Consider the following 20,340-nt stretch of genomic DNA (forward strand, 5'->3'; position numbering starts at 1 on the left):
TATTTCTAACTCTATGCCTTTCCCTGCCTTCCTGTAAAATCAATAAAAAAATATATATATATTTTAAAAGAAGCATCAAAATAAATAAATAAATAAAAGAAGCATCAACTATGAAAGAGAATCCTGCATGCCCCCACCAGGTTTCAAGCTGCAACTTGGGTATGTGCCCTGACCGGGAATTGAACTGGCAACCTTTTGGTGCACAGGATGACAGACACCTAATCAACTGAGCCACACCAGCCAGGGCTCCAGCATGTTCTTCATTTGTTACTTATGAATGCATCGGGGTGACACTGGTTAGGAACATCCTACAGGTTCCAGGTGCTACACACTCTGGTGCCTCCCTGAAGGCTCTTCTCCCCACGCCTCTGGTTCGCTGCTTCTCCTCCTCCAGCCTTGGCTTCCATCTCCTTCCTCTGAGGTCCCTCCTAATCACTCCCCAACAAGGGCACACCCTCTCCTCCCCTTGCCTCCAGGAGATGTGCTCCGCCCAGACCCCTTCCCAGTGGCACAGCTGACTCCAGGTGCTGCTGGGGCGGGAACCACTGCCCTGGAACAGCCAGGTGAGCTCTCAGGCACTGGCCACAGGCCACTGCTTCCACTCCCAGCCCCTTTGATTCTGTACGGCCACAGGGCTTTCCTGTTTCCATGGTAGCACTGACAAGACCCCTAAACGCCTCGCCTCGTGTGTTCCTGCAACAGTCCTATCCTGGCTGTCACTTCAACCTAGGTTTACCCTTTGGTCATCTTTTGTTTTTTATTGTTTAAAGTATTACATATATCTTTTTTTCCCCAGTGACCTTCCCCCAGCCTCCCCTACCCACTGTTGCATGCCCTCATCCCCCCGCCCCCCGTCTTTTGTTGTTGATGCTCACCTAAGGAACACTTTTCCCCAGTGAATTTTTGTGTGGAATGGACGGGGGCGGGGGGGGGCATTGCCGTGAGAGGCACATCAATTGGTTCCCTCCCGCACATACCCTGACCAGGCTGGGAATTGAACCTGCAACCCAGAGACATGCCCTCAACTGGAAAAGGAACCCGTGGCCCTTCAGTTCGCAGGCTGGCACTCTCCCTGTGGAGCCACACCAGCCAGGGCAGTCATCCTTTTTAATTCTCACTTGAAATTTTTTTTCTTTATTAAGGTATTACATGTGTCCTTATCGCCCCATTGCCCCCCCCCCCCCACCTCCGCAGAGGATGTTTTTGGATTCCAGACAGAGGAAGGGAGAGGGAGAGACAGACATCAATGTTAGAAACATTGATCGGGCCGAAACCGGTTTGGCTCAGTGGATAGAGCGTCAGCCTGCGGACTCAAGGGTCCCAGGTTCGATTCCGGTCAAGGGCATGTACCTTGGTTGCGGGCACATCCCCAGTGGTGGGGTGTGCAAGAGGCAGCTGATCGATGTTTCTCTCTCATCGATGTTTCTAACTCTCTATCCCTCTCTCTTCCTCTCTATAAAAAAAAAAAATAAATCAATAAAATATATTTTTAAAAAAAGAAGAAATATTGATCGGCTGCCCCCATATGCTCCTGACTGGAGATTAAGCCTGCAGGTGGGTATGTGCCCTGACCAGGAATCAAACTCTCAACCTCAGTATACAAGACAACACTCCAGCCCTAGCAGGTTTGGCTCAGTGGCTAGAGCATTGGCCTGTGGACTGAAGGGTCCCAGGTTCGATTCTGGTTAAAGGGCACATGCCCAGGTTGCGGGCTTGGTCCCAAGTGGGGGGCATGCAGGAGGCAGCCGATCAATGATTCTCTCTCATCATTGATGTTTCTCTCTCTCCCTCTCTGAAATAAAGAAAAAAGGAAAAAAGACAGGGCCTCATTGGCCGTGTCCATCCTGCAGGTTAGGGAGAACGCCCAGAGCACTGGTGAGGTGAACAGGGCCATCGTCCCAGGACCAGCCCCTGCGCAAGGCAGGCAGGCGTCTGCAGTCTGTCCTTAGGAAGCTGAGCACTGCTTTATGGGAACGTCCATGCTGCTATGTGCATTAGTGCAAGACTTGCAGGCACTAAAAGCTGTTTATGAATAAAAATATTTCTGTTCATGAGAGTGCATTTCCAGTCTTTGGGTCACTCATACCCTGCGCCATGTTCTTGGTTATCTTTTCCACGTTCCAGTTCAATGTTGCCGTTTTTGGCAGTAGGGGCAGCATCCTTTTACCCATGCTTAGGTATACTAATTTCATGATATCATACTAGTGTCCCGGTGCACGGATTCATGCACACTGAAAGGAAATTAGAAATATTTTAATATCACTATTCGCCCTTTCCCTATAATAGAAGTGTCAACCAAATTCACGATTGACAATGACAGATCGAAACGTGTGCAATTGGCGCCAGCAAGACCTTTAGATGTATCACACATGCACGACTCAACTTAGCCTTTATATGTAGAAAATAAACTTGCTTAATTAGACCTGCTTTCTGATGTAGCTGAACTTTTCCAGCCCAGTGAAGCACCCCAACTTCTCTTTCAGATAATTGTCAGCAACACAGCAGTAAATATTAACATAAAGCGGATTATTATTGTAATCACGCAGGGAGAACAAAGGGTAAAATATTTAACTGCAACAGCGTTTGACTATATTCTGTTCAGTGAGAAAACCTGAAGTCATTTTCAAGGTCCACCATTTCTTCTTTTCAGTAGGATCAAGTTTCTAAGCTTTCTAAATCTCCATTTTCTGGCTAATGAAAAGAAAATAGGATTCTACCGAGTCTCCTATCTACCTACTCCAGGACTTCAGTGAGGATCAAATGAGATGAGGCAGGGAAAACGTTTCACAGACATTTGGTTACAGTGTGAAATGTTTGCACCTGGCTATAAAGCAAGCTGTGTTCCTGGGCTGGAGAAACTCCAAGGAGGGTAGTCACTGGGGAGAGGAAGCTGAACATTGCTACATGATGTCATTTCCCGGCGCCCACAGCCACGTTTCCAGGCTGGGCGGTGGGCTGCATTTTGCACAAGGGCTTTCGGCAGCGTTGGCTGTGATTTAATGGGGTGTCGCTCCAGGGTGGCGGTGGAGCTTGTGTCCCACTTGGGAGAAGCCGAGTCTTGGTTTGTCAGCGCCGGGTCCCCGGTGCATTTTTAAATGGCCAGTGCATGTCATGGCAGCTCCTGCACTGAGTGTCTGCCCCCTGGTGGTTAGTGCACATCATAGCTACTGGTTGGACAGATGGACACTTAGCCTTTTATATATTTAGATCCTCTATGATGGAAGAAATAAAATTTGTGCCCTTGTCCATTAGTTATTTTGGAACATCTGAAATTAGTGATCAAACACTTCAAATGGCCTGGCTGATGTGGCTCAGTGGTTGAACCAGGTCACGGTTCAATTCCCAGTTAGGGCACATACCTAGGTTGCAGGCTTGATCCCCGGGGGGGGGGGGGGGGGATGTGGGAGGTGGCCAATCAGTGATTCTCTCACTACCTAAAACCACACCCACCACTTGCCATTTGCAGTTTACTTTCCAAGCCTACCTCTCCAATCTCACACTAAGGAGGAGTGGCCATTCCAGCCACTTTCTCATTAACTCCGTTTTGGTTTTCTTCCTTCCAAGCCTTAGATATGCTTATTCCCTGGGTTCCAAAAAGGGCTGTGTCCCCTCCTTACTCAAATCCTTCTTCTTTCTCAAGGTCCACTCTCAAGTGATCCTGCCAATAATCAAGCTCCAGACAGCCTTTCCTTCTAGGAGCACGCAGCAGCCCGAACCAAGAGCCGCCTGCCAGCAACTGGCCCATCACCACGTGTGCTCCCGTCTTCCCCCGTCTCCCCTAACCGCACGAAGACGGGCCCTTCCCTGCGGGGGCCTTGGGCGGTGAGGCCTGGGCGTCCTGAGGGGGGGAGGAGGGAGCTCCTCACCCAGCCAGCACCGCCCGGGTGAGTGAGGCTGCATGGGAGCCGTTCGTACTGGTGGGAAGTGAGGACACTAAACGCTGCTAGGAAACAAAGAGAGCAAAGCAAGACCCACAGTCCCGGCGCCCACAACTGCGAGCGGGCAGCAGCGCCTCCTTTATTCCTCCCGTGGTCCAGGGACACTCGCCTGCCCGCCCCCCGCCTGCAAGCAGACATGATGCAGGCCCCCCTCCCCGGCAGAGCGGCCACAGCCCTTGGCATGGAATCCACGGAAAAAGCAGCGCCGCTCAGAGCCCAGGGCCTCAGCCCCAGGTGGACCAGAGACAGGTGAGGAAGGAGGAGACTCGGGGCCGCAGAAGTCTGGCCGGACGAACCCACGGTAACAAAGGTCACGTCACCTCTGCTGGCGCAGAGGGTGTCCGGCACAAGGCCACCTCAGTTATACGCAGAAAGCAAGTGACGAGTCTTTCAGGAAAGGCAGCCCGTGGCCTCTGGCCCGTGGAGCCCACTGGGGAGGGAGGAAGGTCACTCTCGGGGGCGGTTGACCATGACTTCCCCCAGGGCCTCCAGCACCTCCCGCTTGTAGTCTTCGAAGTCGCCGTCGATCTGGCTGACACTCTGCTCCTCCACCACCCACAGCTGGCAGCCGGTTTCCGTGATGAGCCGGGCGTCGTGGCTGACGACGATCACAGCTTGAAGGAAGGAGGCAGCCATCAGTGCGGGAAGGAAGGGAGCCCCAGCCCAAGGCCACCGCGCCCGGCCCCGGGAAGGAGGGGCGCGGAGTGGACTCACCACCCTTGTACTCGTTGACGGCCTCCCCCAGAGCATCGATGGACTCGATGTCCAAGTTGTTGGTGGGCTCATCCTGCGGAGGAGGCGTTCCCAGAGTGAGCGGCAGAACTCCCGCCTGCACCGTGCCCGCCCCGCAGTCCAGCTCACTCACCAAGATGAGGACGTCGGGCTCCCGGCAGGCCAGCTCCGCAAACACGACTCGGGCTTTCTGCCCACCTGCAGCAGAGAGAAAGGAGACATCACACCTCTGACCACCTCCCCTTCCTGCAGGTCACCCGGATGTGTGTGTGAAGCCCCCTGGCCTCGGCTCCCCTTCCCGCTGGTCTAGCTACAGCCTGGGCTGGGGTGCTGAGAGCGCCTCAGCCGCACGGCAGTACCGGAGAGTTTGCAGATCTGGATGGTGTGGGCATGGCTCTCCAGGCCGAAGCGGCCCAGGCACTTGCGGGCATCCTGGTAGGGCAGGTTGAAGGCCTGCTGCAGGTACTCAGTGGGCGTCTCCTCCATGTGCAGCTGCTCTGCATACTGCTGGTTGAAGAAGCCAATTTTCTGCCCCAAAGGAGAGGGACGGGGTCAGGGAAGGTCCTGCTTCCTCTCGGACTTTCCTTCCCTAACCCCCCAAGATGACTTACCAGCCGGTGGTTCTTTCTCATTTCCCCCCGAGTCTGCAAGGAAAGAGCAAGGGTGAGATGGGAGGAAAAAGGAGCGACAGGCCCGTAGCCTGACTTTCTGAAGGGGAGACAAATACGAGCCTGGGCCGGGGAGCAGGCCAGTGCGAGCGGGAGCACGGCGGCGCTCCCAGGGTGACCAAGGCACAGCAGACGCGGGCGAGGGGACCGGCCACCCCTCCGGAGTGCCCCTTCCCTCCCAGCGGGTGCGCCCACGCCCCTTCTCAGGGCCCCAGGTGAGACGGGGGTTCAGGACAGGTCGGCAGATCGGAAGGGAGAGGGCCCTTGCAACACTTCCCTGGAGGGAGGACAGATGCCACCACCCACCTGAAGCTCTACAGGGCAGTGCACTGCCCACGACCCAAGGGCAATGCGTTCAGGAAAACTACACTCAGAGAGGCTCAAGGAGGGTGCGTGCTACAGCACTGTCCCTCAGCGAGAGCTGGAATAGCCTGCCTGAGCTCACACCCTTTCTGGGGCTGGGGGTGCCGAGGAGGGCCTTCCCTCTGGTCTAGGCACAGCCCGGGGCTGGGCATCTACAGAATCACCAGCAAGGAAAATGTGTATTATCTGGAAAGCCCGCCGGTGTGGCTCAGCTTGTGGGAGCACCGTCCCATACACAGGAGGTCGCCATTTTGATTCCCGGTCAGAGCACACGCCAGGTTGAGGGCTTGATTGGGATTGGGGGACATGCAAGAGGCAGCCCCTAGATGTGCTCTCACATCGATGTTTCTCTTTTCTCTCTCCCTTCCTCTCTCTAAAAATCAATAAGCTATTCTTTTTAAAAAAAATATATTCTTATTGATTTCAGAGAGGAAAGTGAGAGGGAGAGATAGAAACATCAATGATGAGCCCTAGCTCGTTTGGCTCAGTGGATAGAGTGTCAGCCTGTGGACTGAAGGGTCCCAGGTTTGATTCTGGTCAAGGGCACATGCCCGGGTTGCAGGCTTGATCCCCAGTAGGGCCTGTGCAGGAGGCAGCCAAACAGTGATTCTTTGTCATCATTGGTATTTCTCTTTCTCCCTCCCTCTTCCTTCCTCTCTGAAATCAATAAAGATATATTAAAAACTAGAGGCCCAGTGCACAAATTCATGCACAGGTGGGGGTCCCTTGGCCTGGTCAGCTATTGATGCCTATTGGGAGGCCAGCGCGCTGGGGGAGGCATTGCGGGAGGCTGGCCTGATGCTGCCCCCCTACCCCCAAATGAGGCCCAGGGGAAGGGGCTACATAAGGTTGGTCGGCTGGGGGGAGGGGCCGTAGGAGCGCACTGACCACCAGGGGGCAGCTCCTGCATTGAGTCTGCCCCCTGGTGGCCAGTGCATGTCATAGCAACTGGTCGGCTGGTCGTAAGATTGCTTAGGCTTTTATATATACAGATAATAAAAGATTATAAATATTAAAATAGAAAAAAGAAACATCAATGATGAAAGAGAATCACTGATCAGCTGCTACCTGCACGTCCCCTACTAGGGATTGAGCCTGCAACCTGGGCACATGCCCTTGCCTGGAATGAAACCTGGGACCCCTCAGTCCGCTGGCCAATGCTCTATCCACTGAGCCAAACCAGCCAGGCAATAAGCTGTTCTTTAAAACATAAATAAATAAATGTGCTGGCTTAGAACAACTCATGTGATAGTCTACTTTTGTTAAAAAAACAATAAACAAAGCATAAAGGATGTGCACATTTGCAAAGGTAAAAAGGAGAAAGCTATCTACCAAAGTTCTTACTATCTCTAGACTTCTTTGACTCATGCCATTCAAATCATTCTGTAAGTAACGTATTTCCTGTATAACCACAGCACAGGGCTCCCAGACCCAACCCCCATCCTCCTGGCTCTCCTCCCTGAACGGATCTAAACCGCCCCTGCAAGTTCTCTATTTCCCCCTGCCCTACAGGCTCCGCACTCAGTGCTCCCACCGTCCCCCCGCGGCGCTACAGGACCCACCGGCGTCAGCTTGCCCGTCAGCAGCAGGAGCAGGGTGCTCTTCCCCACACCGTTAGGGCCCACGATGCAGACTGCCGGAAGCAAGGCAGGTGGTCAAAGAGGCCCCTCACCCTCTCCCTGTGGCCCCTGCTCTGCCTCCTCTGGCCACCCAACACCAACTCACTTCGTGAGTCCATGTCGATGCCAAAATCCAGATTCTTAAAGAGTGGTTTCTGCCCCTCATAGCCAAATGTCACACCTGAGGGCCAGGAAGGAAGCAGCTTTTCTTCCCGTTACCCTCCCGGGCCGTGTCCAGGCCCTGGACGGGTGCCCACGCTTCCCCCACGCTGCTGGCCCCCGAGGCTCACCGTGCAGGCCCAGCACAGGAGGGCTGAGCGGCGGGGGGTTCGGGAACGTGAAGCGCACAGTGTACTCCTTGGGGCGCTTCAGGAGCTCGGGGGCCTCCTGCGATTCCTCGTCCTGGTTTTTTCGTCGGCATTTCTGCTGCTTCCGAGTCAAGGCTTCCTTTGTTTGCTTTTCCTGCGGAGAAAGGGGAAAGGGAGAAACGCTCACCTGCACAGTGGCCCCTGAAATGCAGGTTGGTGTCCGAGTGGCTCTGCCCACTCTCCTGAAGAGAGCCTCCTCTCAGGAGACCCCGTGCTCACCGCCTGCTTGGTGGACTTGCCGCCCGCCTTCAGCTCCTTCAGCTTCTTCTCCTGCTTCTCATACTGCTTCAGCAGCTCCTTCTGCTTTTGCTGGTACATCTTCTTGAAGGTCACTGCGCAGAAGAGGATGCACATCAGCGAGTGCCCTCTCCCAGCAACCGAGGGGTGATCAGGACTGAGGGCGATGGGACGGTCGGGCGCCCGTGCCGATTCTGAGGCCAGCTCCTCCCCGTGGACGAGCCCACGTACTGTAATTGCCCCTGTAGTAGTGGAGCCGCTGGGCGTCGAGGTGGATGATGTCAGTGCAGACGTCATCCAGGAAGCCCTGGTCATGGGAGACGATGAGCAACGTCTTCCGCCAGCCCTGCAGGTAGCTGGGTTTTAGAGCAGAGTGTGGAAAGGTCACAATGGTCACGTGAGGGTTCAGCTGGACAGCAGACAGGTGGGGGCAGGGAGGGAGGGCCGGCGGGACCGAGCACTAAGGGCAGACGGGGAGCGCCGGAGGAGGAGGCGGCAGCTCGGCCGAGGCCGGGGCGGTGGACGCACTTGTTGAGCCAGATGACAGCATTGAGGTCCAGGTGGTTGGTGGGCTCGTCCAGCAGCAGCAGCGTGGGCTCCATGAACAGCGCCCTGGGAGGGGGCAGCCAAGGGCAGGGTCAGAGGGGGAGACCTTGCTCAGAGGACCCGAGCAGCCCCAGAAGGTGGAGCCCGAGACCATGAACATCCTTCCCAATCTCTCCTCAGAGGAGCTCCTGTGCAGAGGACATGAGCAATGTGCCCGGAGAGAAAGGAAGAGCCTGGGCCGAGCTCACCCAGAGCGGGAGAGCCGTCAGCCGTGAGCCTCCTGCTGGCCCTGGCAGGACGGGAGGGAGGGAAGGGCCTGGTGGTTTGAGGCTGCGGGGCGGTGGGAGGGCTGCCCCACCTGGCCAGGGAGACACGCATGCGCCAGCCTCCCGAGAACTTCTGTGTGGGCCGATTCTGCATTTCAGGATCGAAGCCCAGACCAGCCAGGATCCGCCGGGCTTTGGCCTCTGCGGCTGCTGCGCCGGTAGCCCGCAGTTCCTCATACACCTGGGAGAGGAAGAAGAGGTCACCGGCCAAGGTCACAGGAACCCCGAGGGCTCAGCCTGTGAGCCCGCCGAGTCCTCTACCTTCTCCAGCCGCTCAGCCGCTGTGTCGTCGCCCTGCTCCAGCTGCACCTGAAGCTGCCGCTCCTCCTCCAGCAGCTTTAATCGCTTGGTGTCGGCGCGAAGGACAGCCTGCACTGCCGGCGTCTCATCCGCTACCACCTCTGGGGGTGGGAGGGCGTCAGGCCACCCGGGGCCGGGTCCCTTCCCCCTGCCCTTCACACCATTTCCGGTTTGCTGACCCTGCCCAGCCCCACGTGCCTGTTCCCGCACTCCTCCCCCTGCTGAGCATCGCGTCCCAGCCTCCCCACCGCCTCTCCCAAGCCCCGCACAACGGCTCCCCTGCCAGGGCCGGAGCCCGCAGCCTCACCCTGCTCACAGAGCAGCACGTCGATGTTGGGGGGGATGCTCAAGGCTCGGTTGGCGATGTGCTTGAGGAGGGTGGTCTTGCCCTTGCTGGGAAGGAGAGCATCAGGACCAGGCCGCACTGAGAAATCTTTCTCTTCCTTCCAGCCGCGCCCCTCCTGTCCCAGCCCCTCCTCTCCTCACCCGTTGGGCCCCACCAGCCCGTAGCGGCGGCCGGCCACTATGTACAGGTCCGCGTTGACGAACAGCTCCTTGCCGTGGGCAGAGATGCTGAACTTCTCCAGCTGCGGCCACCAGGGAGGAATGGGCACAATGACAGAATGGCGGCAGCCTCTCCCTGCAGGGGGCCCCTGGAAGGCGAGGCCTCCAGCACAGCCCCTCCTACCTTGCAGGGCCCTCCCCGTGCACTGCCCTGCCTCCAACAGCCAGCCTGCCCCACCAACTCCCCTCCAAGGGTGGGCCCTCTGCTGCTACTGATTTTTCTATCTTCTGCTCACGATGGCAGGACTCGGGTGTGCAAACTGCCTCCACGCGTCCCTGCCCGGACAAGCTGTGCATACCCACGCGCACACCCTCGTCCCTGGCCGCCGGGCCATGCAGCGGAGAACGGGCACTTCCCTGCGCGCAGGAAAAGGCCGCCCTTACCTTGATGTCAGACGCGTTCTCTAGCATGGCTTGGCGGGAGGACACCTCCGCTTGCGACACGGAGAAGTCATTCTCAGCAGCATTGGCTGCCTTCAGCGAAGCCACCTGGCGCTCATACTCCATCTGAGGAGGGAAACCACTGTCGCCAGCTCCATCACCGCGATCCCACGTCCCGGCACCGCCCGGAACCACCACTCTCCTCCCTCTGCTTGTTCTACTCGAGGCAGCACGCAAAGCTCCCCTTCTCGTCCCCAAGTTCACAGGCCCTCTAGCCGAAGCTTAGAAATACCAAATTTCCCTACCTTACCCACTCGGAATCCAAGCACTTACCTGTTTCTTCAGCTTTTTCTTCTCCTTTTTGCTGAGGTGGGCATAGGGATCATCGGCCTTGGCCTCCCCTTCGTCCTCCTCTCCTTCCTCCTCTGAACCCTGTGAGAACCAGGGAGTGCTAAGAAACCAGGGCCCCTCCGGAGCTGATTTCAGGTCCCCTACGCCGTCTCCGTCAGCTCTTCCTTCTGCACACACTGTGGGGGCCCTCGCACCCACCCCGTCCTTCGTCCATCTCTGCCACCGTGAAGGCCCCGGCACCAGCGGAGGACCTAGGACTGCCTGCGCTCCTGCACCCAGAGCTGCCAACGCCACGTGGCGGGTCCCTCTCCTCACGCACCAGGTGTCACCGGGTGCACACCGCGACCTGCAGAGAAGGGTCTGGAGCCCTGCCACCGGCGCCGAGGGTGCAGCACGCCAGGACGGGAAGCACTGGGCACACGGGGACTGCGGAGTCCCACGCGGACGAGGCAACTGAGAACCGAGGAGGGAAGACGTACTCAAGGCCACACACACAGACCGCCTGAGTCCAATGCCAGGGGCTTCTCTCTGGATCAGGGGCTGCAATCTGTGGCCCATGGGCCCAATCTGACCCGAGGCCTGTTTTTATATGGCCTTGAGTTAAGAATGGTTTGGCCTGAGTGGTGTGGCTCAGTGGTTGAGGTCACCGGTTCGATTCCCAGTCGGGCACATGCCCAGTTTGAGGGCTCGATCCTGGTGGCAACTGTGCAGGGGGCTGATCAGTGTTTCCCTCTCCCTTCCCGCCACTCTGAAAATCAGTAAAAACGTATTTTTAAAGAAAGAATGGTTTTTACATGCTCAAAGAGTTGTTTTTAAAAAAAGGAGGAACCCGAGACCAGAGTCCCATCCTGACAGCTGTGGTCCTGGCGTGCTCGCGTTCTCGGAGAGCCTGCTGGTCTCGGCTCACTGGGAGGCGGCAAGTGCCCTGGGTGCCCCGCCCAGAGGGAGCGGGCTGTCTGTCACCTTCCCTCACACTCACAGGGAGCTGGCCCTGCCACAGTGTGTTAGGACCCTTCTCTATTCTAAAAGAAGAAACAAAATTAAAAATAAAATAAAAAAAGGAGGAAGAATACACACCAGAGGTTGTATGTGGCCTGCAAAGCCAGGAATATTGCTGTGCCAACCCCTGTACAGAAGCCTGCCCGCTCCCGTGGGCGCAGCGCCAGCACCCAGACCCCGGCCCGCCTCCACCCCGGCACACACCTGCTCCGCCTTCTTGGCCTTCTCCTTCCCTTGCTTGGATGGCTCTTTCTCTTTTGTTAGATGTTCTTCTCCATCCTCTTCACCTTCATCGTCCAGAGCGGAAAATTTATTCTGAGGCCAACAGGGAGGAGAGCAGGCTGATGAAATGCTCAAATTCTTGAGACCAGCACCTTCTCCTGCCGACTTCCTCCCTCACCTTGGCTGTCCCTGTCGACTCCTCTTGCTTTCCGCTGGTGCCCCTGCGTCCTGGCTGTTCCTCAGATACAGCCTGGAGAGGACACGGAGGACACACACACACACACACACACACACACACACACACACGCTAATTTGCTTAACAAGTCTTACTCCGGGTCTAGGATGGGGGTTCACTGCGCTGAGTGGGACTAGGGAGAAAGTGAGACCCAGGACCACCCTCGCCTCCACCGTGAGACTAGAGAGCAAAGAGAAACGAGCGCGCGGGCCTGGGAGTCAGGCGCGTGAGCCACACGGCAGCAGCGCTGGAGGGCGTCCTGGGGAGGTGATGGCTGGGCCGGGAGCGCCGGGGAGGGCGGAGGACGCGGCACAGAGCAGAGGCCGCACAGGCGGCCGGAAGCCGAGGGGCCAGGCCCATCTGAAAGGTCCGCACAGGAACACTCCCAAGTGGAAGAACAAAGACTTGAAGGCCTTTGTTTTAGATCTTGACTTTGAAAGCAACAGAATCACTACATTTCCAAGCTATAAAGAGCATTCTAAAGAGCTGATTTTGATAGTTTAAGCCAGGCAGACTAGGAGAGCTAGCCCAGGAGCAGGAAATCACGCCGGCGACCTGGCACACCACGGCCAGAGGTGCTCCCTGGGGTGGGCGCACCCGACAGGGCCATCGCTTTCACCTTATTGATCCGATTTTTCTCCGGCTTGGCAGGCTTAGGAGGGTGTTTTTCTTCCTCCTCCTCTTCCTCACTCTGATCCTGAATCAGGGCTGCAAAAGCATTGCCTCCCTGGGAATGAAAGGGCCAGAGAAGTCAGTGGACGACCAAGACTGCACCCCTGAGGCCTGTTTACCACGAGACGGCTTACCTTGGTTTTCTTCCCTCCTCGGGGTCTCAGGGCAGGTTCTGAAATGACCAAGAAATAAGATGGGGCAGGAACGAGAATGATGATTCTGGCTCTTCAATCTAAAACAACTCCTAGATGGAGGAATGAGGCACACCCTCACCCTGGCTCTGGGCTGTAGGCCCCACCCCCACCATTACCCTCTCCCTCCTCGTCACTGGCGGGCGCCGAGAGCTTCTGCAGCCGCTCCAGGAGTTCCCTCTCCTCGCCGTCATCATCCACATCCTTCTTCCTCCGGCCTTTCCGGGTGTCTCGTTTCTTTTTTTGCTGCTGAAAGCGGAGAATGAGTCTGAGGCGCAGGCCCCGATCGCCCCTGCCTCAGAGCCCCCATCACGGCTGCACCCACGTGGCGGCAAGGCCTGGTGGGCTCCCACACTGGTACCTGCTGCTGCTGCTGCTGCTGCTGCTGCTGCTGCTCCTCCTTGCGCGCTTTCTCTTCTCTCCCCGCCTGTGTCTCTTCTACCGCCAGCTCTTCAAAGAACTAGCGCGAGTTCAGCACAGGTCAGCGCGGCTCCGACGGCCAAGCCCCCCTCCCGCCCGCGCCTGCTTCCTCTCGGCAACCTTCCTCCCCAGACCCCCCAATTCCTTCACATGGAAACACTTGGTCAAGTTCATCCTCAACCCTCGTTTCCTCACCGTCTTTTTGTTCTTCTTGTCCTTCTTCCCTTTCTTCACCACTCTGTCTAGAAGGTGAAGCAGACATTGTGAATGTTCCCCTGCAAATTCGAAGCAGCCGATCTCCCCTGCAAAGCCCTCAAATGGCCTTGAGCCATTTTTACTGTTTTTCTCCTTCAATTGTCATTCTCTACACATGTGCACTGTCGCACACGGCAGACATGTGTCTGGTCTAGGCGGCAGTCGGGAGGGTGAAGGTTGAGATGGGAAGGGAGACAGAGCCGTTTGAAATGACGCCTATGTTTGTAGCTAGCAAAACTGGGCGACTGGCACCACTCATTAACCTGAGGTTCTGCCACCCACGGCAGAACAGGAGCCACGAGTTCAACCGGGATACGGTGTGTGTGAAACCGGCAGCCAGAGGCGGTTCTGTGAGGAGGTGAACTCCGGGGCCCCTGCCCCTCTCTGCTCACACCACGTTCTTCCGTCACAGCCCCTGCGGTGCTCCCGGGCGCGGAGAGGGAGTCGACTGAACGGATTCCAGGCTTCCACCTGTCCACCCCGGTTCCCCGAAGGCAGTGCACTGTGTCTACCTCCCCATCCCCTCCCACCATCAGACCGAAGGCAACCAGCAGCTTCACGACTTCTCTTCCTGTCTAGGTCTGTCCACCATCGTATTCCCTCCAAACCATCCCATCCAACCCCAAAGCACTCCTGTAATCACTTAGCTTTAAAAAATAAAAAGCCACCAAAAACAAACAAAAAACTAATGGCTTCCTGCTATCACAGTAAGTACTGCTCAGAACAGAATTCCATGTAACCCACAGCAATCATTTATCTAGGGAAATTTTATTTTGTCTTTTTTTTTTCTATCTAGGGAAATTTTAGTGTGCATCTACTACGCCCAAAACTGGTGCTTGATGAGGACAATCCCTCCCGACTACAAGGGCCCTATCCCACCCTCTCTGCTATAGCTCTGTTTCCCTACCTATGTTCTAGACAGTGGCTTCTCCTGGCTCCTTGATTTAGCCCCAGGCATGCTGAAGTCCTCCATCCAGAACACACTTCACAATTTGGTCTCTGCACTGGGTGACTAGTGTGATGGAGTTGCAAAGATGTGCAGGAGAAATAATGAAAGGCTTTATATGCTACTAGAGGCCCGGTACACGAATTCGTGCACCAGTGGGGTCCCTCAACCTGGCCTGTGGGATCGGGCCAAAACCAGCTCTCCTACCGAAACTGGCTCTCTGACATTCCCTGAGGGGTCCCGGATTGCGAGAGGGCGCAGGCCAGGCCGAGGGACCCCACTGGTGCACAATCAAAGTTGGGGAGGGACATGGGAGGTTGGCCAGCCGGGGAGGCCGCGGGAGGGCTCCAGGGCATGTCTGGCCCATCTCACTCAGTCCCAATCGGCCGGACCCCAGCAGCAAGCTAACCTACCAGTCGGAGCATCTGCCCCCTGGTGGTCAGTGCACATCATAGCAAGCGGTTGAGTAGCCTTAACATATTAGCATGTTACGCTTTGATTGGTTGAACAGACAACTGGACACTTAGCATATCAGGCTTTTATTACATAGGATTCCAAGAAGTCTAATCCTCAAGATATTATGGAGGATCCATTGAGGTACACGAGAAGGAAAGACATGATCAGCTCACCTTGACAGTAACTAGGAGTGACAAATCCCATAAGCTATTTTCTCCCCAAGGACTAACCCAACAGTCCCACCTCTCCTTTTAAATCTCTTGTAAACATCACTCTGACCCTCCTGGCTATAGGGCAGTGATGGCGAACCTATGACACGCGTGTCAGCACTGACATGCATAGCCATTTCTGATGACACGCGGCCGCATGCCGAGGATGAAACATTTGCTGCTCCTGAGGATGAAACATTTGCAACTAGAGTCTTGGAGTTACTTTTTTCCTCAAAGTGACACACTACCCGAGTTATGCTCAGTTTTTGGGCGAAGTTTGACACACCAAGCTCAAAAGGTTGCTCATCACTGCTATAGGGAGAGGAAAAGCCTTGCACAGGCTCAATGGTGAGAAAGTATACACCACGAAGAACAGGATAAGGCGAAGTGTGGCTAAAGCTGTTACCTTCCATCTCTCCTCTCTAGAGGCTCCTCCCCTTTACACATCCCTCAAACTGCTCCTAGCTTCACAAATAAAACTTTACTTAATCTTACAATTCTCCTTCAACCACTGTTTTCTATCCTGTCTTCTGAAAAGCACAGTCTATACCACTTCCTTGTCTCCTACTCCTTTTCAAACATACTACAATCTGCTTTGGATATCGCCTCCTAATGATACTTTTGATAAAGTTGCTGCTGTCTCCTTAATTGTTCAACCCAACAAGTACATTTTTAGTCCTTATTTGCTCGACTTCTCTGCAACATTCCATGCTACGTACCTTTTACTTCTCACCCCTCATTATTTAACGATAGGAATCCTTCTTGCTCCTAGTTTGCCTCTCAGTTATCTCCCCACCTCCTTTCTCTATTTCCCTTAATTGTTGAGATTATTTTGGATCTCCATCTCCTGCCCTTTTTTGCTTCAATCTGCATCCATATCCAACACTTCAACCACACTCGCCTGTATCTTCCCTTTAATTTATTTACTAGAGGCCTGGTGCACAAAAATTTGTGCACATGGGGGGGGGTCTCCCCTCAGCCTGGACTGCCTCTGGGGATGTCCACCTGCCAGCTTAGGCCTGCTCCCTGGCTTATGGCTGAGAGGAGCTCCCCCTGTGGGAGCACACTGACCATCAGAGGGCAGCTCCTGCATTGAGTGTCTGCCCCCTGGTGGTCAGTGCATGTCATAGTGACAGGTTGTTCCTGGTGGTTTTGCCGTTAGGGTCAATTTGCATATTACCCTTTTATTATATAGGATTATTTATTTTTAAATATATTTTATTGATTTTCTACAGAGAGGAAGGGAGAAGGATAGTTAGAAACATCGATCAGCTGCCTCCTGCACTCCCCCTACTGGGCATGTGCCCGCAACCAAGGTACATGCCCTTGACGGGAATCGAACCTGGGACCCTTGAGTCCGAAGGCCGACGCTCTATCCACTGAGCCAAACCCGCCAGGGCGTATCTTTCCTTTTAGTATAGATCTCTCTCCACAGCCATTAAACAGGATCTCCCCTGCCATTTCCTCTTAGAAATTCCACAGAAAGTTCCAATTCAGGATTAAAAATTTACCTCATACCACTCCCCACCCTACAGCCCATACTACTTTTAATTAATACTCTACTACACACTGAGTTACTTAAGCTAGTGTCAGCCCTAATTCTTCTCTCTTCCATCAGCCGGTACCCAGTTCTGGTCAATGCCATTTCCGTAATCGCTTTTTAGTCTTCACAGACAGGTGCTGGGAGTGTCAGCAAAGGCCCCCAGGAATAGGGGCCCTACTCTCTTGCTATGTCTCATCTGGGTCCTAGCGAGAAGCTGCAAAGTCTCCCTGCCTCCGCTCATTACCCGTTCAAGCTTTTCTCCACTGCTCAGTATTGTCAGGGTGAACTAACTGTATCTTCCCTTATGCACCTCAATGGGTCCACCTTCTTAATGTCTTTAGGATTAAACTCCTCAGAATAGTGTACAAAGCCTTTCATTATCTGGATCCACATCTTTCCAACTCCATTGTTCACCCAATAGTGGGAACCAACTTTGCACACACAGCTTCCTCTGCTTGGAATACTCTTCCCTGACAAACTCGTCCTGATCCTCTAAGAATGGAACTTAGCTCACACATTCCTGGGCCTTTGCTGACACTCCCATACCTGTCTGAGGAGCTGCCTCTTCTCCCTGCCCAGCCCTGCAGCGTTCCCAAGCGCCTCATAAAACACTGTCAGCCACTGTCTGATTAATGCTCGGTCCCCTGCACTGGACTGGGTGCTCCTTCAAAGCAAGCCTTGTTTCTTTGTAAAAAATTATTATTAATATTTAGCCCTGGCTGGTTTGGCTCAATGGATAGAGCGTCAGCCTGAGGACTGAAGGGTCCCAGGTTCGATTCTGGTCAAGGGCACATGCTTGGGTTGCGGGCTTGATCCCCAGTAGGGGGCGGGCAGGAGGCAGCCGATCAATGATTCTCTCTCATCATTGATGTTTCTATCTCTCTCCCCCTCTCCCTTCCTCTCTAAAATCAATAAAATATATTTTTAAAAAATTAATATTTTTTATTGTTGACAGTATTACAGATATCTCTATCCCCTCCTTTCCCCCCATCCCAGCCCTTACACCCTGCCCCCAGGCCTTCACTAACTTGTCTTTTTTGTTGTTGTTAATCCTCTTCCAAGAATATTTTTCCCATTGATTTTAAAAAAAATATATTTTATTGATTTTTTACAGAGAGGAAGAGAGAGGGATAGAGAGCCAGAAACATCGATGAGAGAGAAACATCCATCAGCTGCCTCCTGCACACCCCTACTGGGGATGTGCCCGCAACCAAGGTACATGCCCTTGACCAGAATCGAACCTGGGACCCTTGAGTCCGCAGGCCGACGCTCCATCCACTGAGCCACACCGGTTTCGGCTCCCATTGATTTTTTAAAGAGTGGAAAGGAGGTAGGGAGGGGGAGAGAGAGAGAAACAGACATTGACTGATTGCCTCCCACATGCACCCCAATCCGGTTGGGAATCGAACCCATGACCTTTCTGTGCACAGGCCGATGCTCTAATCACTGAGACACATTGGCCAGGCCCTAAATCGGTTTGGCTCAGTGGATGGAGCTTTGACCTGTGGACTGAAGGGTCCCGGGTTCGATTCCGGTTGGGGGCATGTGCCTTGGTTGCGGGCACATCCCCGGTGGGGGGTGTGCAGGAGGCAGCTGATCGATGTTTCTCTCTCATCGATGTTTCTAACTCTCTATCCCTCTCCCTTCCTCTCTTTAAAAAGTCAATCAAATACATTTAAAAAAAAAAAAAAGAGACACACACACACTGGCCATGCCAGCAAGGCTTATCTTTTACTAGAGGCCCAGTGCACGTGGCCTGCAGGGATCATGCAAAAACCTGCCCAGTGGGGGTCCCTGAGCCTGGCCTGTGGGGATTGGGCCAAAACCAGCCGTCCGACATCCCCCGAGGGGTCCCAGAGTGTGAGAGGGCGCAGGCCAGGCCGAGTGACCCCACCGGTGACTGGGCCTCTAGTCTGCATATAAGATCTTTGGTTAATCTCTCCGACCCTCCCCTCTGAGATTCACCAGCGTTCCATGTTTCCATGCCTGTGTGTTGAGCATCATAGTTACCAGTCAAATGGTTGAACAGTCGAACACTTAGCATATCAGCCTTTTATACATATAGATTACTACATTCCCAGTTCCTCTGCACAGTACCAGGTATACAGTAGGCATCCAATGATGCTTGTAAAACTAATCACTGTGTACCTACTGCAATGATTTGTGTCCATTTTATCTCCCCCTTGAAGTGTCCTCCAGCCTGGGAGGGTGTCTTTTATATTTTTTCCTCCTCTCTCCAAACTACAATATATATATACTTAATTAAAGGCAGGTGCTCAACACACATTCGCTGTTTCCAAGAAACTTTAAGCCCCATTCCACCACCAGCATCTTCACTCGCGCGCCGGCTGAGTCACATGACCCTAAGAAAGAGCCACGAAGGAGCCACCTCTAGAGAAGGGGGGATCCCGGCTCCCGAGGGCTGTCTGCGTGCGCGCCGGCGGCAGCGGGAGGCCCGGGCGGGCTTCTCCCTTTCGGGGAGGTGTCGAGTGCAGTGCGGTGCGGGGCTTTCTCATTCCTCCCCGCCCCCGGCCCCATATGCTCTTCCCCTTCTGTTACCCAGTCCCACTTAAGCTCGTGCGCGACACGCGTCACCTTTCCTTTCGCCTCCACCCCAGGCCCCCGCGGCCGGCGCAAACGTCTCCGCCCCGTGCACGCATGCGCAGCAGCCCGCAGGCCCCGGTGCGTCCCGCGACCCTCTCCTAAAGCAGAGCCTCTTCTCTCCTCTCGGCGCCTCCCGGCCCGCGAGCCTCACCTGCGGCGCTCGTGCTCTCTCCGTCCCCGATCCACTCGGGTTCGGGCGGCTGCTGCTTGGGACCCTTCGGCATCGCGGTGGCAGGTATGGTTACTCTGGCGGCGCCGGGTGCTATTTCCGCTTCCGGTGGCGTGGGTCTCTGATCTGGGCCGCACCTCCACACCGCCCCCGCCCCCGGGCGGTTCGCGTACGCACCTTAGCGTCATCTTGGGGGCGGGGCCTGCGACGCTGGGGCGTGCTGCGCGGGGGGGCGGGGCCTGCGACGCTGGGGCGTGCTGCGCGGGGGGGCGGGGCCTGCGACGCTGGGGCGTGCTGCGCGGGGGGGCGGGGCCTGCGCGGGCGGGCCGAGGTCTGCGGGCTCCCCCCCTCGGCAGAGCGTTTTGGAAGGACGAGAAGCCACGCTCGGGGCTCCCGACGCCGCACCACTAATTTCTGACTAGCAGGAAGGCCTGGACGCAGCTTCTTTTTTTCTAAGTGGTTGCTACTTGCGACCAGCCCCCTCCGTCTGCGTAAGGGACGGAAGGCGCAGTCCGTCTCCGAAGGACTTGTGGGTCTGGGGTTGAGGTGTCCACTCCACGCCTACCCTGGTGGGTGGAGCTTTGGGGAAAAGCTTTCCTAGCTGCAGCACACAATGGAATGCACATACAGTGAATTGGCAGGCAGACTGCAAAACGTACCGTTGGTAGGTTCTGGCATAGAGACACCCACAACCAAAAGTTGGGCTCACTTCTAACACTACCGCTTGGCAGCTGTGGGAGCAGGTCCCTGTCGGCCCTGTCCTCCCCTTCTCTCCTTAAGCCATAGGTCATGCCTTTGTCCCCACCGTGGCCTGAAGTCGCCCTTGCTAAGGGTCAACAGATTAAGGTCAGTTCTCAGTCCTTACCCTTCTCTCCCAGCAGCATGTGATACAAATGGTCGCCCCCTCTTGCCTTTGCTTTCTTTAGGGACTGCTCTCCAGGTTTCCTTTCCATCTCAGTGGCTGCCCCTTTCCCCTCTTCCTGGTGCCTCCTCCTGAAGTCTAGATGTTCAAATACTTTGGGGCCC

General features: G+C 55.2%; 1 protein-coding gene across 6 annotated transcripts; it reads right to left on the reverse strand.

Moving 5' to 3' along the window:
* Nucleotides 1–1,839: 1,839 nt before the first annotated feature.
* Nucleotides 1,840–19,517, reverse strand: ABCF1 (ATP binding cassette subfamily F member 1). 6 transcript variants are annotated; one of them, XM_079780321.1, is made up of 25 exons: nt 19,297–19,517; nt 13,328–13,370; nt 13,078–13,172; nt 12,832–12,956; nt 12,656–12,693; nt 12,469–12,576; nt 11,793–11,864; nt 11,597–11,707; nt 10,376–10,474; nt 10,046–10,168; nt 9,584–9,684; nt 9,405–9,490; nt 9,059–9,198; nt 8,830–8,978; nt 8,454–8,537; nt 8,157–8,281; nt 7,908–8,020; nt 7,611–7,782; nt 7,427–7,501; nt 7,264–7,334; nt 5,282–5,314; nt 5,030–5,198; nt 4,804–4,868; nt 4,653–4,725; nt 1,841–4,552 (listed from the first exon to the last, which is right to left on the reverse strand). In XM_079780321.1, the coding sequence occupies exons 1-25, from the start codon at nt 19,500–19,502 to the stop codon at nt 4,386–4,388; spliced, it is 2,643 nt and encodes an 880-aa protein (XP_079636447.1). In that variant the 5' UTR covers nt 19,503–19,517; the 3' UTR covers nt 1,841–4,385. The 6 variants fall into 6 exon arrangements, with proteins under 6 accessions (XP_079636448.1, XP_079636447.1, XP_079636446.1 ...); XM_079780320.1 differs by having other exon boundaries at nt 12,832–12,958; nt 13,074–13,172; XM_079780319.1 differs by having other exon boundaries at nt 12,832–12,961; nt 13,074–13,172.
* Between the last annotated feature and the right edge of the window lie 823 nt (nt 19,518–20,340).

Source organism: Cnephaeus nilssonii, assembly GCF_951640355.1.
Source record: "Cnephaeus nilssonii genome assembly, chromosome: 9".
Taxonomy (NCBI): domain Eukaryota; kingdom Metazoa; phylum Chordata; class Mammalia; order Chiroptera; family Vespertilionidae; genus Cnephaeus; species Cnephaeus nilssonii.

What these genes read in the sequence shown, in the direction of transcription:
- ABCF1 (XM_079780319.1), bottom strand. Translation starts at nt 19,502, where the DNA reads ATGACGCTAAGGTGCGTACGCGAACCGCCCGGGGGCGGGGGCGGTGTG. An exon ending in AGGCCAAGAAGGCGGAGCAG is followed by an intron (nt 10,475 to 11,596) that starts GTGTGTGCCGGG and finishes TGGTTCTCACAG; the next exon opens with GGTTCAGAGGAGGAAGGAGA. An exon ending in GCAAGTCCACCAAGCAGGCG is followed by an intron (nt 7,783 to 7,907) that starts GTGAGCACGGGG and finishes CTTTCTCCGCAG; the next exon opens with GAAAAGCAAACAAAGGAAGC.